We start from the raw sequence: 20,470 nt of genomic DNA on the forward strand, positions 1-20,470 counted from the left end.
TCTGTTAATGATGACAAGCAAGGCTAAAATCATGACAGATTTCACTACTTAGACTGTACAGTGTTTGGATTTATTTTCTCAGTATTCAAAAAGCTTAGAAAATATCTTTTTAATACTGGTTTGTTTTTTTTTTATCTTTTGAAGAAATGTTGCTGGGCAGCTTTGATTATCCAAATGTATGCAATGTAATGAAGTTTCCATGACCTAGCTTCAAGGAATTGTTAACAAGATTATTTTTTTTAATCTTTTACATTTTGTCAAATAAATTATTACTATGCTTTAATAAAGGCCTCAGAATTTCATTCTAACCTTGCCTAGCATTAAGAAGAGACACGACCCAATAACCCTTCTTCGATAACACTTTTAACTATGATGTATATTAGTCTGTACAGTAGACAAAGATTATTGATACATAAAAATGTATGAATATTAGGGGAATATAGGGAAGTAAGGGTCAGGAGAACAAAGATAAATTAGTCATAAGCTTTACTATTAATTGAGTTCCATTATCACCAAGTTACACATAGACGCCCTGCAGATCTTGGTGACATGATGCACACTTTCTATTGAAAGCAATGAAACCATGTACAGAATGAGCACATGCAGCACTGCCAATCTATCCGTCCCTTGAACACATGCTTGACTGTCCCTTGGACATATGCTATGCCTTCTTTAGTTCCACCCTAGAAATATTCTGTGCGGGGAGCTAATTTAATCTCTCTCCACAGCATTACCACAGAGCAAAACAAATAGAACATAAAACATCTGTTACAGTTATTTCAATGAAGAAAAGCTTATTTAAATAAAGCACATCTCTAAAATTGCTATAAGGAACAATAACGGGTACGGAACTCAGGCTTAGGAAATAAAGCATGATGCTTGCAGCTCTGTATCTAACAATGGCAGCAAGCTTTTGGGAGCCAGGAATGTGTTCATCAATAAGGCACAGAAGCATGAATGGTACTAATGGTATGTACACAGAGTTACTTATTCCAATCTTCAGCTTTGGTGGTTCTCTGAGTCCAATAATTGGAACCACTGTGCCTAAGTTTTTCAAATCCTAATGATGACAGTTAAAGTGCAAAATACATGCAAAATCTTTACAGCATTTTAACTGATTTCAGTCAGTGAGGACACAGTAGTTAAGTCATCACAGTATTCTGGAGTCTCTTCTGTCCCTCAGAATCCCTTGGCACTCATTACTTTTTCTGAAGCTGTTTGCTGGGGGCCAAACCCTGTAAGGCTGCTTCATGCCCAAGCAGTCTCATGTCAGATCATCTTGACTTCTGACAAGAAAAAAGTGCTTTTTCTAGTTCCAGGTTGTAGTCTTTGAGTTTAACAAACATATGTGAATAATGTCCATCTAAACCAATTTTTAAAGTACTTATCTTCATCTCAGAGAGAATTTCTGTTTTAAGCATAGTTCCTGTACTCAGCAAGTCAGCCTTCAGTATTGACACATCGACCAAATGTTCACCTTTAGCATTTGCTCTGCTTGGCAAATACTATTACAATTGTTATATATTTTTTTAATTTAAAAAGAAGGGGGTGGAGAGGGTTTTATTTTTAGCATTTCAGTGTACTGTCCTACAACAATCTCCCGTTGGATAGCTGGTATTTTAGTTCATACTTAGAAGATGAACTGAAAATAGATTTTCATGTGTTCTGCCTTCCTATTCTTTTTCACACTGTTGCACCAGTAACTCCTCTGCCTTTGCCAAATGACTGACTTCTGCTATCCACTCCCTTCAGGACTTCTCTAGAGGTATGCTGCATGGTGTAAGCTTTTCTCTGGCTTCAGACTCTGCTGAAATAAGTCTGAGGGTGATGCTCTTACTGCAGGTAGATATATATTAAGTGATAGAAAAGATACCATGTAGATACAAATACCATGTAGTTTTGCATTATTTCTAACTACCAAAGTCTAAGATTTTCAGTAAGAATGGTGGATTCCTTAGCAATCTCTGCTGCAATCATTTCTGTAGGTTCAAATTCTGTAGCTGTTTTTCAAGCAAGTTATTTTACTGAGCATCACAATTATTGACATGAATAAAAGTCTCTTTTATAATAGGTCATGAAGTGTTCTGAAAACGACAACAACAACAACAACAACAAAATCATTTAATTCAAAAGTGGCAGCTACTGTCCTTCAAGAATTGGGACTGGGACTTCTCATTCTACTTTCTGCAATGACCACATTTCAGAGGAGTTTGCCTGTCTGATGGACTTGCTCATTAGAAGAATTTCACTGCACACCACTGATGGCTGCCTATAGAACAAGATTCATGACACTGTGTTCCACATCCACTGGTAAATGAATTCACTGATTCACGGCATGGAATTGGAGAGAAAGTAAGCTAGCTCTTTCTGTCATCCAGCATTTGACTGTAAAATGTTGCTGATGCAAATGCATAATTAATCTTGTTTAATACAACTTAATAAGAAATAGGTCAGAATATATACATATACACACACATACATATATAAGTAGTTATTTTGAAATAACTTAGTAGGGAGAAAAAAGCATTTTAGCTGAGGTACAGTATTATTAAACTGGTTTAACTGCATGGTTTCCTGTTTTTGCTATCTCAAGGAAGGAATTTCCACCAATTTCCTGGTATTGATGAAGCTGATCCTCAGCTGCTGATTGTGTCTCTAGTTGTTAGCAATGGTTTAAACAAAGTGGTATCTGAATGTAAATCTTTCTTCAGCCTACATACATTCATCACTCCTTAGCAGACAGCAGTAGTGTATCAGACTGAGATACTGAAATCTACTGAAATTGCCAAACTGAGCGTCTTGATAGTGTGAAGTTTTCAGGAAATTTCTTGTTGATGTGATAATTTAATCTGCCAGTTTAAAAAAAAAAACTCAAATAATAGGCATGATTGCAGATAGGAAAATTCAGAATAATTTGGAATATGTGGTTTACCATTCTGCAGAAATTCTCTCCTAGAAGATGCCACATACATAACAAATTGTAGGTCCTCCATGCATAAAGGAGTAGCAAGAATTTTACACTTCTGAGATCCAGAAACTACCAGATACTTTGGGAATTAGGTGACTGTAAAGAAGAAATGAAACAGTCTTGATTCTTAATGGATAACTTCACTGCTTTTTGTGCCCTGTACTACATGCAGTGAATTAGGGCATGGGCTTGTTTGGAACATAACTCTGGGAGTCTAAGATCCAGCTACTGAAATTGAATAGATTGATGAGTAGGTAAAACACCTTAGTTTTGTCTGATTTGGCACCTCAATTCTCATTGGTCTCCCCGGTCAATCATATTTTGTTTTTCTTTTTAAAACCATATTCAGTGATAATAAAAATCCTTTTGATAAAGTGACATCCAGAAAAGGGCAGATTCCAGGAAGAAAAGCAAAGCAAAGAAACCCAAGCCTTCTGCATACTTCTGGCTCTGACTTCAACATAGCTTTCCCATGTTGTAATAGGAAACTGTTTCTATGTCTATGTCCAGTTGTGCATCTCTAGCTACCTTGTAGGCTAAAGGGATCAGGGTAGACTGCTGCTAGACAGGGAAGTGCCAGCCAGAGGTAAATGTCACAAAAAATTAAGCAATATCTACTACAAACAGGTAAAGGGGAAAGGAACCAACCAACAGAAGAGGAAATAGGGCATAGGAGGAAAAAGAAAAAAAAAAAGGTGCAATCATAGTACTACTTCTAGAAACATAGATTAAATTCATGCCCCAGCTGAAACTTTCCCCACCTTTTCCCTTTTTTCTTATATCCCTTAAATCTCCTTTTGTCTGTATTTATTTCCTTGAAATGGCAACAATACTGCTTCCTTACCATGTAGGGAGGTCATGGGGTTAAAATACTAATATTTCCGTTTGTTGAAATATTACTTTAATTACAGCCATACAGATTCCTATACAGAATTTCTCTGAAGGGAGAAGGAAGATGCAAGTGAGGTAATAGAGCAGGTAGAGCCAGGCTCTCCTTGTCTTCAGAGGATTTAGACAGTGGGCTGAAACTGGACACTGCATTCATTCAAAGGTAGCTGATCTGCTTTTATTAATATCTAGAAAAAAGCATCCAGCAGAGGCTGTCAGAAGTGCCAGAAGTTCTCTTCCTGCTGTCATGGGGTTTCTTTTCACATTTCTCTCCTACGTAACAAGGTCTGCAGTTTAGAGCCGCAGTTTAGCCCTGTGAGAAAATATTTAGCCTCCCTCATTTATCTTAGATTCTGTCATCTGAACAACTGCGAGCGTCCTTCTTTTATCTCCTTTGCAGTTTCCCTAGCAACATGCAAGGACACTCCAGAGAAGTGGTGTCAGGCAAAATCTTCAGTCTGGGCTTTCATGGAGCTTTCTAATCTTGACCAGCTCTGGTGAGCAGTATAACAGCACACAATTTTAAGCATACCACCTCGCAAACCAAACGTAAACAAAGAACCAGACTGTAATGGCATTTCTTGCCAGTTTGAAGTGACTAGGTGCTATTTATTGACATGCCATCATGGTTTGCTGCATCTCTACTATCTCCCTGCTTGGGAGACATCCACAACACAATTGGAAACTAATTAGAACCAAGGAAATTAGTGGAGGTTCAAAAGGAATCTTCCCAGCAATCTTACTTGCAATTCTGTTTGCATTCTATTTCACCGGTCCTTCCACTGTCCCCAGCTTCCTGAAATCAATGCCTGAATCCATAGCTAAAATCAATAGTGAGCAATCACTCCAGTCATTTTTAGATTGCTATTGGGAAGAAGGCCAAAAATCCCATTAAGTATGTTAAGAACACTTTTCTTTCCCTGAGTCATCAAAATTAATATAATGAGTGGATATGCTTCTAAAAGCATTATTGTAACTAACTCAGGGTCATCTGACCATCCCTGAGCAGACTTTCTTAGCTAGAATTAACAAACGCTGAATTTCCATTTACTTGCCCCCCCCCCCCCAAGAAAAAAAGGCTGCACTTCTCCAGCTGCAAAACTGAATGATTACTTTACATAAAAGAAGTAAGGGTTTGGGGGGGAGACGGGGGGAAGAGTAGATTTTGAAGAACAGCAAGGAACTCAAATTTCAAAATTATTGCTCTTGCTTTTTAATAATAACTCATTTTCTCCTGTAGGGACATGGCATGAATTTCCAGACCGGGTGACCAGTTTAGATGGCTACTACCAGACCCCAGCCAGGAGTCTGACCAAACTGAGCTAGTAACAGCTTCCAGTTCTAAAGAAATGCTGCAGCTCCTCTTTTCTTCACTCTTCTAATGTTCATATTCTCACTGCTCCAATTCTGTACAGATGTACAATGCAGTGGACCCAGTCCACTAGAGCAGCAGAGGGTACTGTCTAGGATATAAAAAGCAGTATTTCAGGAAATCTACCTTCTTCAGCTGTTGCATGGTTCTTTTCATCAAGTACCTAAGTAATTATATGAATATCTATCCATCCAGAAGTGTGAATATACACATGTATCTGCCACTTCACGTCTGAGGATATTGACCTATTTTCTCTTAATTCCTGAGTGATTAGAGAGTGCTTTTGAGATAATTGTATAAGTGGGAAAAACAGGTATTGAATCTGTCAAGATTTAGAAAGACTTCAGCAGAAGCAGAGGATATCAGCAGCCCATTGCCGGGTTCCTGGATACTGATGTGGGTCCAGCTAAGCAGTTTTTTAGTATATCATTGAAGAAAAAGGAAGATCTTAAAATAGAACATTCAGGAATAAAAGCAAAAAAAGTGTACCTGTGATGAAAAGGTACAGCCAGAATTTGCTACGGCCACTGTATCTACCGTGAACAACTACTTTTATGTACTTTTCCCATCATCTCTCACAACTCTTTGTCCCATATTACTTCTGTTTGAAGGCCTAAGTGCAAAAAGCAGAATAAATTCTATTGCCATATATTGCTGTCTCTTAGGCAGGTCGTGCTTCTGAATGCTTGTCCAAATCTCTTTTCTCACATGGTTGGAGTCTTCCGTTTTTCTGCTTTCCTGTCCAAACTCATCTTTTTTTTAATTTACTCAATGCTTATAAAAATAAAGACTTTGGCTGCATTGCGAGAAACTTAGGTTCATCATCAGGATATATATTTTTAGCAGTGAATATAGCTAAGTTTCAGCCTCCAAAGGCTGTGGAAAGGTTCAGATTAAGATGATCCTATCTTGGTACATAATGAGATGGATAACCTCTCACGGTCCCTACAGTGCTAAGACTTGTTTTCCCCCCTTCACATCTCAAATCACGGGAATAAGTTTCACTTGGCTGCTAAGCTACTTACAAGAGAATTCACTGCTATGGGATGCTTTGGATAAAAAAGGATAAATGGAGTTAAAAAGAAAACAAATACTTTTGTTTCTAGGAGAAGTCTCTTTTCTTTTTTTCTTTTTCTTTTTCTTTTCCTTTTTTTTTCCTCCTGTCTTCTTAAACTAGCACGTGAGCACTGGAAGAAAGAGGCTATGGGGTAGGCATGGTACAGTGATGAGATCTTCTGTGGCTCTTCTTATATCTAAGTGATTTGATGCCACATTTTCAAATGGAAGACCATGCTCTACACTTCAGAATGACTGAAAACAACAACAGGATAGAAGAAAACAACAGTGGGTCACTGAGTCTACCCTTAACATTAACTCTTAATACCCTCAATATTACCCTTAACATAACAAGGGAGGTGGAAATAGAAAGTGGATGAGAGAGTGGGCAGATGCCATAGTAAGAGCAGTCATCAGATTGCACTGTAGATTTGTGCTGAAGGGAGACACACTGCAGGTTATCCATTGAGGAGTGTTGATAGGTTTTCCCTGGGAAATGGATGAAGAAAGATAAGTTCAAAGTCTAGCTCTCCCCTCACTCAATCTGGGCTGATGGGAGTGAGCAAGGACATACTAATGCAACCTCCTAGATAAAGTTGATGATAATCTAGCTGAGCAGGGTACTCAATCCTGAGAGCCAAAATTCACCCATACGCAACACTGCCGAAGAGCCTTCCCTAGAAGATGCAAAATGTTTACATAGTCTTTGGCAGCTGATTCCTGTTATAGCAGTTTGTCTGTCACACACAAGTGTGAAATGGCAGACAGGAAGGCTGGGACTCCTAATGGACTGATGCTTACTCCCTTCCTAACAGGATTTTTAGGAGGCATGGCAGGCATATATGGATGCCAAGGAAATTTTTGCAGGTGAGACAGTCACAGCAAGCCACAGGCTTCAGGCAAAGCAGGTATTGTGAAAAAGAAAAGCTATGAGAGCTAGGATGGTTTGATCACTTTTTAAGCCCATAACACACAGTAAAAATAACAAGAAAAAAAAATTCTCAGCAATCCAGGGGGAAAAGAGAAAAAATTTGTTAAAGGAAGTTGTACTTCTCAGTGGGGTCAGAAAACAGAAATGGGAAGTGTGACTGGGTAAGAGCTTCCTAGAGCACAAACTCAACAGATGTTTCAGATGAAATTCCATTTGCCCATCTCTGCTCTAATTCCTTTCCCTTCTTAGGTCCCAAACTGACTTTACAGGAAGAAATGTGAAAGGTTATTAAAATTACTCTGCAACCATCTACATTACAAAGAATATTTAACAGATCTCTCCTTCCTTTGAGAACTATGAGTAAAACTCAATTTTAGCACAAAAGCTCCTCATGGCAGAGCTGGTGTTCTTTTTCAAATCTGCAAGTGGAGAGATATGTACAATTTCACACTTTTATCCTATTTGTATGAAAACCACTTTTTTATGTCTATGTTTGTTGTTTCAAATCAATATTCCCTTACAGCTCTTCCATCCCCTCTTTGGCAATCATAACACATCACGGAGATGCATGCAAGACTTTGATAAAATGATGGCAACGATGCAAACTGAAGCCGAGTCATTGCTGTCAAGCAGTGTTTCAGAGACTGGAAGGACTTGGGGATATTTATAAACTCATATATGCTGAAAATAGCAAAAGTTCACTATAAATAAATGAGGCAATGGTGATTTGCTGCATTAGAAATCTGCAGTATTAGCTCATCCCTGAATACATATACATATGACCCCATTTTTGTGACATCATAAAATCTCTTTAATGTCTAGAGCAAATTGCTCTTTTTTTTTTTTCTGGAAGCCTTACAAAGAAATAGGAGATCGGCAGCTTACTGCATTAATGTCAATCCTGCCACTTTGATCCTGCACCACTGACTTAGCAGGGGTCCTTTGACTCTAGTCCTACACTTTTCAAAGCATCAGCTAATCACCTGTCCATTCATTAACAGCAAAAGTTCTAATGCTGGAGAATTACCCAGTCTGCACTGGGCAAATATATATGATGAAGCTGTTTGGTATTAAATAACAATATACTGGTATAATGGCCATCTTTATGCCGTAGGCTTGTTACTGTTTAACCTCTGTTCATAACCTGGGCACAAATGGACACACAACATAAAATAGCAGACATGCTGTTGTAAAGAACAGACAGTACATGTAAAAAGAATGCAGATATCTTCCCAACACATTTCAAGAATAAATTAATAACAACAGCAGTCTACAAAGACAGCTTTTTACTGAAGGAAATCATTTCCAAGGGAAGTATGGTGGAGCTCAAAGGGAAGTTTGGTGCAGCTCAAAGAAGGAAATTTAGTGTAGTTTTATGTAGACTTATGTAGTTTTACTGTAGACTTATGGAGATTTTAAAACTTTAATAGTTTTATTCCTAGATAAAGAAATATTTCTTCATGAAAAAAACAGAAGAAAAAGCTTTTGAATGATGATTGATATTTGAAGCCTGCCAGTCCCTCTTCTTTAATTGTTTTAATTACCATTTAGAGCAAAACAGCTAAACCAGTAATTGAGCTATCCATTAAACCAATGATACACATAGCATTCAAAGATAGTTCTTCCAAAAGTAATCCTCTAAAACACTGATTGTCTTCAACAGTCACAAAGAAACAGCTAAAAGAAAAACAAAGAACAATTCAACTTTTCCAACTACTCCATTCCCATCCTACCACTTCTTAATGTCTAGATGTTCTGTATCATATATATTGGGACAGGAAGCTATCAAAAATGATGCCATTATCGAGACTGCAATCACGACATTGTCTCATTTCTTGTTTTAATGAAATTGTTTCATTTGATCTTGATTGATGCAAAAAAGGTTTTATTCAAGGATGATTCTGAGACCACAGCTATTTCCTACTAGTGCAGTTAATGCAGTGTATGCAATTCATGAATGCATGTATTTCGAGGCACAGTCTTGTTAACTGGGGTGAACTGCATTCACAAGAATGAAAAATGGATTTCAGTAGTAGTAATCAGTAAGAACAGTTTTCCTCTAAAATGCTACAAAGATAAAGGATATGATTTTTTCCTGTTTTAATTTTCAGTGGCACTGCTAAATGTCATGTATTTCATTGCATGCCTTTCACATCCTAAGTATCTTGGACTTAGCTCAGAGTTCTGAATATCATGTAAATTATGTAAATCTTCAGGCTTAAATGTAAGCTTGGTATCCTCTGAAGACACTGACTACTTCTAAAGTTTTTCTTGCCAGTCTGAAATGTTTGGAATGGAATCACAGAATCATAGAATGACAGAGTTGTAGGGGTTGGAAGAAGACTCTGGAGATCATCGAATCCAGCCTCTCTGCTAAAGCAGGTTTCCTGCAGTAGATGACACAGGAAAGCATCAAGGTGGGTTTCGAATATCTACAGAGAAGGAGATTCCACAACTTCTCTGAGCAGCCTGTTCCAGTGCTTTATCACCCTCAAAGTAAAAAGTTTTTCCTCATGTTTGTCTGCAACTTCCCATATTCCAGTTTGTGCCCATTTCCTTGTCTTCTGTCACTCAGCACCACTGAAAAGAGTCTGGCCCCATCCACTTCTCTCCTGCTCTCTAGATATTTATAAGCATTGATAAGATACCCTCTTAGCCTTCTCCATGCTGAACAGCCCCAGGTCTCTCATTCTTTCCACATAAGAGAGATGTTCCAGGCCCATAACCATCTTTGTGGCCCTCTGCTTGATTCTCTCTGGAAGTTCCTAGTCTTCCATGAGGAGCACAGAATTGGACAAAATACTCCAGATGTTGTCTAACCTGGGCAAAATAGAGGGGGAAGCTAACCTCTCTCAATATGCTGACCATGCTCTTTTTAACGCACCCCAGGATACCACTGGCCTTGATCACAAAAGCCAGAGAGAAAGAAGAGGGGAAAGGAATAAAAGAGAGGGGAGAAGACAGGAGTTCAGTTGGAAGGGAGCTGCAAAGATCAAATCCAATTATCTGACCACTACACACCTAACCAGAAGCTAAAGCATACTACTTAAGAAACTGTCCAAATGCCTCTTGAACACTTAAACACTCTAGGAAGCCTGTTCCAGTGTTTGACTAAATAAACTTTTCATTGCATCCTGTCATCAGTGATGATGTCAGAGACCAGCACTTCCTTCTGCCTCCCCATCATGGTGCTACAGAGAGCAGTGAGATTGCCTCTCAGGCTCCTCTTCTCCAGACTAGACATCTCAAGTGTGTTCAGCATCTATTAACAGGACAAACCCCCCAGCCCTTTTATGAGACTTACTGCCCTCCTCTGGATTTAAAGTACCTTAACATCATTTTTATGCTGTGAAGCCCAGAAATGCATGCAATATTCAAGGTGAGAACTACACCAACACTAAATATAGAAGTGAGAATAAATTACTTCAAACCACAGCACAGAACCTTCTCTAATATCAGTCAGTTTGTCCTTTTCAGGCTACCAAATACTAATGTCTAGCCACACTAGGTAATGGTCACATAACAATTGCCTGTCAGGAAGACAAATAGAATTGGTTGGATACCTGGTTATAAGTAATTAATTATAGATGGATATCATCCATAAAAGATAGGACATTCTGTCATTTCCCTTTTCATATACTAGCTGAAGTACATTTGGAGTCATTAGTTGGTATTCACTAGTAGGTATGTCAGATAGAAATGTCATCCAATTTTCCCTTCGTTAAAAATGTTTTCTGAGAGTCTTCTGAAACTGTGTTCTTCTAATTCCATTAGATGACATTTGGACTGACTAGTGAATCCATGGGAATGTGCAGATCATAGACATGAGCAAATTAGAGTACACCATTTCATTTCTAAACAAAATTAATAGATGTATTAGATCTAGCTTTAATTTGGATAAACCTATCTAATTTTAAAGACGTATACAAGTAGTGCCATAGATATGAATGAAGATGAGATTACACTGTCACTTTGATGAAGCTTGCTCTCTGTTGTACAAATTTTCTTTGTCATCATAAAGAGAGAGTAAACATTTTTTTCCCCCATAACTGCTGTAAGGTGTCTGTGAAAGAATTTAATTCCATAGGGAAGCCAATTATATATATCACACACGGTATAGCTTTGGAAATAATAGTGCTGCTTGTTAATTTCTGAAAGTCATTCAATTGCATATTATTTTAATTAAAAAAAAAGTAATCCAACAAGCAGTGCAGATGTGACAAGTATGTATTTGGAAACTTTATAGTTCTTCATTCAATATACTCATGCCAGAAATAATGACAAGGTGGTGAATAGTGCAATCCAGATGATACAGATCAATAAAGAAGCTTTTTATGAGCACCTATTGCAGCCAACCAGCACAATGAAGGCATAGGACTATAAAATCATTGCTTATTTAAGGGTACAGTTGTTTTTTAAAAAGTGAAATAGGCAAGAGTCATTTTTATTGTAAAATAGTGAAAATTGGAAGTGCAAAAACAGGCTTTCCTTTTAACCAACGGGTAGAAGCAAAATCAGAATGCTGGCAGAGCATTTTACTACCCCAGTAGTGTTAATGTCATTGTTTTTCTCTAAACATTGCAACATATACTCAATATTGTATAAATGGCTAATTGATTCCTAAAGTGTGAAATTCTTGGAACTGAACTTTGGTGAATCTTTGAGATTGGCAATATAGCCCAGCAAATTTTAAAAGACGTATAGAGAAAAGAGCTTCTCCATGTTCATCAGTGTGGTAGATGCTTTAGAAAGCTTACAAAGCTCCAACTCTATTTGTCAGGCTGCCAAGTAACTGTTTCACCTGCTTCATCTGTGTTTACATGCATCTCCCCACATATTCTCATAGACATTTCTCTGTGTTCCCTTTCAAGAGCAATCCAACTACACAACTACTGCTTGCAGAGCTGCTATTAGTTATTGAAAGTTTTGAAAAATCAAGGTCATGAACTTGATGTGTGGACTTATTCAAGAGGCATGTAATAAACAGAATAATTTAGCTGAACTAGAGCACTGTGCTTTTTCTGCCTTCTGTTGCTGATCAAGTGAGCTATGTTACCCTATGTTATCCACTGTCTGCTTTTCTTATACTGGTGTGTGGTCATATAAAATTATGGCCAGTTTCTCACATGATAAACAAATACTGAAAAGTGGGAAAGTTTCACAAAATTTTGTTACCAATACTGAGAATAGCTGCTAGATAAAGACTAGAGAAAGTTACTGAGAAACACAGAGTTTAAAGAATTTTTGAGCTTGAATATCGTGTGTAGTCCTCATATTGAATATTCAACTTTTAAATAAAAATACCCTAGTGGTTACTCAGTGCTTTCTCAGGAATATCACAATAATATAATTATTAGAAGCAAAAGGAGAAGTGAAACCAAACTGCCTTGCCTGTTTACATCCTGGTAAAACAGACAACTTTCAACTTCTTATGTGTAGAGTATTAAATCACTGAGATACGTCCTTTGTTATCATGCACTTTACATTGTGCTAGCATTACTTATTAGATTCTCTTTCCATTGGATCAAAAAAGGTGTGCATGTATTATGGAGAGCTATGAAGAAAGGAAACCAAAACCTCAGAAGGGACAATGACAGATAAAATATTTTCTTTAGGATAAATAACTTACTGCAAATATGCTTAAGATACAGACTGAGCATTCTGTTAAAGGAAAAGAGGAACATACCTGTGAAAAGCCGATCACTTCTCCTCTTTCATCGAGCACATTAAAATTAATGATTGGACCTTGGACATCTGGATCACTGAAATCTGTGTCATTGTAGAGACGCACTACAGGTGCCCCGTTGGCATATTTTAAGGTAGACAGCACAGTATAGGTGTAGTGAGCTAACGCAAAGGTATGCTGTTTTATTTTCTCCATCCCACCTGCAAAAGAAAAGTGTGTGTACATATCAGATACCTTATTTTTATGAAAATATTTTTTCAGAACAGTGTAAATGGGAGGCAACTAGCACAAAACCACTATGCTTGGGTTCTTTTAAATTAATATACAGTTTGAAAATATTTATCTCCTTCTACAAAAGCTCCTGTTGCACTGTTTATCTACAATTAATCTGCTGTAGAAATCTAAAGTTACACTGAAATGGATTCACATGCATTACAACACTGATAGTTCCGGCATATACATATCACTAAAACCTTCTGGCACAACTAATTTGAAAAGCAGGTTTTGCTTCAGGTTTCACTCTGCAGATCATAGGAATGAGGCATCAACCCTTACACAGCAAACTGTTATGTCTAAGATAAAAATAATATTCTAAAAAAAAAAGATAAAATACAAGTCTCAGTCCACAAGCAATTAATTGAATATTGAAAAAAGCATTCTTCTAAACCTGTTCCTTTTGTTCTTTTTTTAATAAGAAAAGGATGTTGTGAACACTTCACTGACAGCACCCATTCTACGTATTTGCTCTAGAGAAGTTTTGCAAAGGTGTTTTCATAGGTCTTGGCCTGGAAAAAGCAGAAAGAAGGAAAATACTGTCATTCTTTGCTTCTTTATTTTTTCTACATAGAGCAGTTTGGAAAAGAGAACTGCACATATTTCCTAGCAGATGGAGACCTCTGCTACATCTCTGCTTTTTGAGAGAGTTGCATCTCTGTTAGATGTCCCAGTCAAAATGACTTCTTGTTCTCAGATACGCCATGGGATGATGTACCATGGTCATACATGGTCTCTGGAACATTTTAATTCACTGCAGAAAGCTAAAACATAAGCTTCAGATACAAAACAAGTCATTTCAGGAGAATACATCTAACCCTAAAGGATGAGGCAGGTTGTTGTATTAGCCAGAATAAACCACTGACAAGAGAACAGCTACTGGCTAGGAAAGTAAAGATCTTATAAGTAGAGATATAACAATATGATTTATTTAACAGTAATTTATCCACACAACAAGAAAAGCGTGAGTAATTTTCAAAGTAATAACTGAAATCCAATGAATTTGCATCTAGATAATTAGACAGTAACAATATGAACTCAAAACTATTTCAAGCAACACAGGCAGATTTCTGTATCCTAACGTTAAATCCGATCAACTTGCTACTGAAGACAGCTGAAATTTCAACTGAAAACCCAAAGACCTTTCAATTTCTCACCTTATTTGTTGCAGTATGATGGATCTACATCACATGGAAAAAAATACCTCTTTTTTCTTCAAAAGCCTTATGAAGCATAATAGTATTTTTCTGCCCTGGTTTTAGACCCAGAAAATTTTCTGTAATGATGAGTATTGTAGTTGAGGTACGTGAATATTTTTGATACATTAAACAATGCTTGACATTTTCTTTTAATTTCTTTTTTAAACTGCATATCTGTGAAACTCACGCTTACATGCATATCATGTTTATACCTGAAAATCATTTTTATGTCTGAATATCTGGAAACTTCTACTGTTTTACATAATTTACCTTGAACAGAAATCCCGTAATCTGCTTATTGACTTTGATACATTTACGTGTAAAAGTCATATATTTGGATGTGTAAGAGGGAAAGAATAAGATATCTTTCTGTTGACATATAGAAAAATTACAGCACCCCTTGTTACTTCACTCTTCTTGACATTTCTGTATTGTGCGCTTTCTCCTTCAGGTAAGTACGGACAGCAGAGTGAAAGCAGAAGAACAGATTAGATATGAGGAAGAAGTGTATGCTTCTGGTGCTAAAGAATAATGAAGAGGAATAAGATATTTAATGAGATTCTAACTCATGAAGCACTTTCGAGGAGCACTGCCAGAAGCTAATCAGTACAATTTCTAGATGTTAGCCACAATAAACTTGGCAAGCATGCCTAGAACACTTTGGTCCAAAAGACAATTTCTATTTTCATCATCTTTGAGAAGAAAAGAATTGCCAAAATAAGAAATGTCCTCATCATTGTTTAGTAGAAGTTAAGAGTGCTAAGGAAAAAAAAAAAAAAAAAAAGGCTATTTCCTAGCAATTGCCAGAAAGTAGCTGTCTTAAGAGAAGTGACTGCCTTGTCAGCTTCTGAGATGTCTGTAATCTCCTGATTCAGAGCTTTTCCAAATTGGCAGGAATCTTTTAATGGAAGATTAAACTACTGTCATCGCTTCTTGTTGAAGAAATCTCTGATTCAGAAATTTCAGTCTCTCATTCACAGCAATCATCCTGCTATCATTTCTATATTGTTTTCAGCCATTCTCTTTTAAAGTTGCTTAATCACATTTCCTTGTTCATTAGTGAGAAGCTGATGAGCCTCTTCATTATTTATTCTGACAAATCCAAATGCAATACCCTGCAGTTGCTTTGCTGCCCCATGATTGGAAAGAGGAAGCGGTGTTGCCAGGGTCCCATATTTTTAAGCAGCAGAATAGGTTGTGATTAGGCTTGCAATGTCAAAAGCCCTGCAAAACAAATGCCAGCAATATGAAGTTTGTTCTGACTGAAAAAGGGACATATTTAGTAAATAGTTGTAATTTATTTTTATTTTGCTCAACAAAATCATCTGAACTATCTCCAGCATAAATTCTGTGCTTACCTCATCTCTCTCTACACACTAGATAAAGGAATATGAGGAAAACAAAAAAAGACAGAACAAATCTTTGGTCTCTAGTGTGATCTAAAGACCTGCATTATTGCATATAGTCTCACATTTAGGATGACAAAAGTTCAACTCATTGCTCAGCTGAACCTGTGTGAGATAAGTGAGAAGGTAATATGGTTTACTTGCCACTGATTACCATACTGCATTCCCGCATTTTGCCTACCATCTACACAGAAATCTGGTTTTATAACCAGTTCCTTAGCTTTGAATACCTTGGAGACTCTTCCTTAGTTGCCTGTCTGGGGCTAAAAGCATTAGCACACCTTAAGCCTCTTGAAAGACTTATATCTTGGATAAACCATCCCAACTTCAACTTGAAAAGGTGATGGAAGGACTCAAACGCTTTGACTCCCTTACACTTTATGGATGTTACTCTTTACAGTGGCATTGTTTCACTAAGACAACTGCATCTAGTTCCTCATAAGAATTATTTTAAGTAAAGAACAATTTATGAGCTCGTTATTTTGGATCAGAATGAAATCTGATCTAGTCTAAAGTACATCAGATGAAGTCTATAATATTATTTACAGTATGTACGTGTAGAGACAAAACTAGCACCAAGGATGCTCACAGGGCACAATTTGCATTTAATAATGACTTCTTCCTTGATACAAATGTAAGGACTTTGCTGTGTAAATATAAACTCCGGCATTTCTGTGGATTAATATGCCTCTTATTACTGTGTGTGTATGTTTTGACTTTATATCAATCCAGACAAGATCATATCATTAATTCTCTCCCTCGTAACACACCAGTTTTCACATTATTTATTGCCATAATGAATGCCATATATTTCGCAGTGGCAAAATTACTGAGCAGAAAAGATTGACAAAAAAGCTTTGACTTCTGTGCACAAACTTCCTTGCCAAAGTATTCTATTTAACCTATGAAGATGTTATTAAACCTAACACTACTGTGGTACATTTGCAGACTACAGCATCCAGACAGGCTAGCACCATCTCAGACCTACCATTTCACTGTCCTTCAGCTTGGCTACCATCACAGAAACCAGTACTGCTACAGTTTGGACAGTTTAGAGTGCCAAGGATCCTCTTCTGCATATTTTGGTACACTGTGGAATACTTCTAATGCTAGCTAGTCACTAGTACAAACAGTGTAGCAAGTGGCAGTCATGTAAAGAGCACATTATACTTGTGGGTGCTTATTATGTTTTTTCACATGGATATGGATCAAACCACATCTATACTGAGGTCTTCATCACCACCTCAGGGGACTTTTCACCAGAGCTTGCTGCCCATTAAATGTTTTTTGAAGGCTAAACAAAAATGTTTCCTTTCTTTTAAAAATAATCAGAGAATAAACATTCCAGTAAATATTTCTTTCAGAATTGCATGTCTTCAAAGGCACCTCCCTTTGAAATATGTGTTTATCTGTCCAAAGACAGATCAGTTCATTCAAATCAGTAAAGCCTTATTTCTTGGAAAAGGCCAAGTGTGGCAACTGCTGAGGTCCCATTCTGTCAAAATTCAGCAAGGCAGGAGATGAGAACATATTAATAAATTGCTTTTTCCCACTTTTTCTTTTTGATTTTGGAAATTGGAAAAGTCAAGAAGGAAAAGTCTCCAGGTCTCAATCATTTAGCTGACATCTGTGTGATACTTTGAATTCAGTAGTGGCATGTCAGTAAATCACTTACAACTCAAGATCAGTCTTAATATTCCAAAAAGATTAATTCTGGATTAGAATGAAAGTATTTGAAGCCTCAGAAAAGAAATCTGAATAATAGTGTATTTAATTTAGAAATGCGAACACGGGCAGAATAGTACAACTGTACACTTCTCTTCTGAGTGTAAAAAACAATTATACCTAAAATAAATTCCCAATATTTAGAGAAGAAAGATTGACTTAACAATTTTATTCCAAGCAAATTTGATACAAGAGTTGGAAGTCAACAGGAATTTCTTCTTGTTTCCTCTATTAAGCTGCTTACCTGGCATCCTTCCGTTTTCTAAGCTCTCACTGCTCAAGCAGTGATGACGAACAAGTTTGCTAAGTGAAAAAAATTGATAGAGAATGATATTCCTTACCTTTCTTAGGTATGCACATGAGAGCACCCTAATACTGGGCAATTGTCAGATAAATTTTCCATGTCACCTTTTTCATAGCGCATGCATATGTGCATACTCTTATTTACAGAGACTGTGATACACTTTAATTTTCAGAAAGAGTAAGATAACTCACATTTAGAAGAGGGAAAGAACACTGCATTCAAACTGCAAGATGCACAGTTCTCACCAAGGTACTCTAAACCCACTGCCTGGCTTGCCTGATGATAACTTGTATTTGTACTGTCTCTGTCTGCCTTTTATGTGCAAAATACAGTAAGGTTTTATTACTTCCAGTAGAATTTCATGTAATCAGAGAAATATGAGATACACAGATGTCCAGTAAGTATCCAGTATAGAAGGCTTCAGGTTTAGTATAGTCCTGGTTTTGCATCATATAAATGGCAAACATCTAATGGCACACATTACAGAAAGGCAAACAATCTCCACTCTGAAACAACCAGAATTTTCAAATGTTCAAATGTTATTTTTCCTAAAAGAACTGTAGACAGATAGGCATATGTCACTGTCTGTAAAAGATTTCAAATAAAGAGATTAAGATAAAGCAGAGACTGAAATTGAGCCTCTAGAATGAAAGCTCTGATGCTTAAGGCTGCACTCAGAAACCTTTGTGATATGCATCCAAATACATTTCTTATCTGTCTTATTATGAGAAATTAAATACTGGAGATAAAAAAGAAGGCAGCCATAAATCACATATAGTGTTATTTTTCCGATTTGCTGTGCAAAAAAAGCATAGTTGAAGTTTAAGTGAATAAATTCTCTGATACTCCCGTAAAACCGAACTCATGTATATTTTGGATAAGAAAAAAATCGGTGTGACTCGTTATTCTTCTGCATTATCTAACAGACAGCAATGAGGTAGAGAAAGGATGAGCTGAAATCTTATCAAACCAATGAGCAGGCAGTGAAACCAAGACATAGGCACCTTCTAATAAATCCCAAATAAGACAGATCACCATGTGGAATTTGTGAGTCAACGTGCTAATGAAGCTGTGGAAACTGTAAATCCTGTCAAACAGTTGAACTACTTCCTTCCCTTCCTCCAAAGAAGCTTCCATTTTCTATGTACAGAACTGAATGCCTTTGACTGAAGTCTGTCACCTATTTGTTCGCCCAAACAACATCTCTTGAGAATGAACTGTGTAATGATTGTTTCATATATCTCCTTTGCAAACAATATATTCTAACCAGCTCTGGTTTTCAGCAATTCCACTTCAAACAAAACGCTGCAAACACAAAAATGAAATATTCACATGATAATCCAAACCTCTACCCCTGAAGTGCAACCCTGAAATGTGATAAATATAGTTCTGCAAGAGTAAGCAACAATAATAAAATATAATCAGCTTAATAAGAAACCTCGATCACTTCTCTAGCAGGACTCCTACATTCATGAGGAAGAATTACACATTCCTGCTGGATTTTTTTTTCTGAATTATGAGAACAGCTGTCTAGTTTAGGCCAAATCTAGCTATCACCTTTTTCTCAGAGCAAAGAGCAGTAAAGGCCTAGGGAAAAGATACATGAAAAATAAATTATGGAACTTCTAAAGCAGACACTATTGACAGTTTAAAGAGTAAATAAACAGAACATAAATTAAAAATACATTAAAATGAGCATACAGCAACTAAAGCTGTCTAAGAGCAACTAAAAATTACTTTTGAAAATGTACTTAAGGATATTAGGGCCCCTTATGAAAGTTTGATACACTGACACTTCCTAGGAATCAACAGAACAGAGTTCTTGTAATACCATTTCAATACTGGTCATAAAAATTAGCAATTCTAGTTCATTAAAACTCTGCATAAAGCACTCTAAATGGCGTATCAGCGAATTCATAAAACCATCCATCATTCACACTCACAGAAAACGTATAAGGCATGGAAAGATTGCAAAACCCTTATTCATACTGACTCACACGCACAGTTCAATCAACTTGATCTATAAAATACATGTAATAAAAATTGATTTTAGGAATGCAAAGTGAGGTGGATCATGACCCTTTCTGCAAATGAGGTTACTATGTTTGTGAGCAAGAAGGAAAAAATATGTCCCTAGATGTTGCCATCAGGACAAAGGAGGTGATTCTGCCCTCTGCCCTCATGAGGCCCTATCTGCAGTACTACATTCAGCCTGGGGTCTCAGGGTAAGAAGGACATAGATCTGTTGCAGCAGTTCCAGAGGAGGCCATGAAGATGATCAGAAGGCTGGAGCACTTCTCCTATAAGGTACAGTTGAAGGAATTGGATTTGTTCAGCCTGGAGAAGAGAAAGGCCCAGGGAGACCTGACTGCAGCCTTTCAATGCCTAAAGAGGACCTATAAGAAAGATGGAGAGTGACCCTTTTATCAGGACGAGTACTGACAGGACAAGGGATATGGTTTTAAATTGAAAGACTGTAGATTTATAATAGATACAAGGAAGAAATGCTTCATGATGAGGGTGGTGAGGCACTGGAACAGGACCTGTTCAAGGTCAGGTTGGATGGAGCAACCCTGCCTATAGGATAGATGGTGGAGCTAGAAGATCTCAAAGGTTTTTTTGAAACCAAGCCATTTTATGATTCTGTGATTTTCATTTCAAA

The 20,470-nt window shown here is 37.1% G+C and overlaps 1 protein-coding gene across 6 annotated transcripts in view; it reads right to left on the minus strand.

Annotated features, from left to right (window-relative positions):
- Positions 1-20,470, minus strand: part of MOCOS (molybdenum cofactor sulfurase) — a 213,503-nt gene that overhangs the window by 36,666 nt on the left and 156,367 nt on the right. For all 6 annotated transcript variants that reach the window (XM_019613877.2, XM_019613876.2, XM_019613874.2 and 3 more), the window contains one exon: positions 12,902-13,101. In XM_019613877.2, the coding sequence (XP_019469422.1) occupies positions 12,902-13,101 (200 nt within the window). The remainder of the gene's footprint in view (positions 1-12,901; positions 13,102-20,470) is intronic.

Source organism: Meleagris gallopavo, chromosome 3, assembly GCF_000146605.3.
Source record: "Meleagris gallopavo isolate NT-WF06-2002-E0010 breed Aviagen turkey brand Nicholas breeding stock chromosome 3, Turkey_5.1, whole genome shotgun sequence".
Classification (NCBI taxonomy): Eukaryota; Metazoa; Chordata; class Aves; order Galliformes; family Phasianidae; genus Meleagris; species Meleagris gallopavo.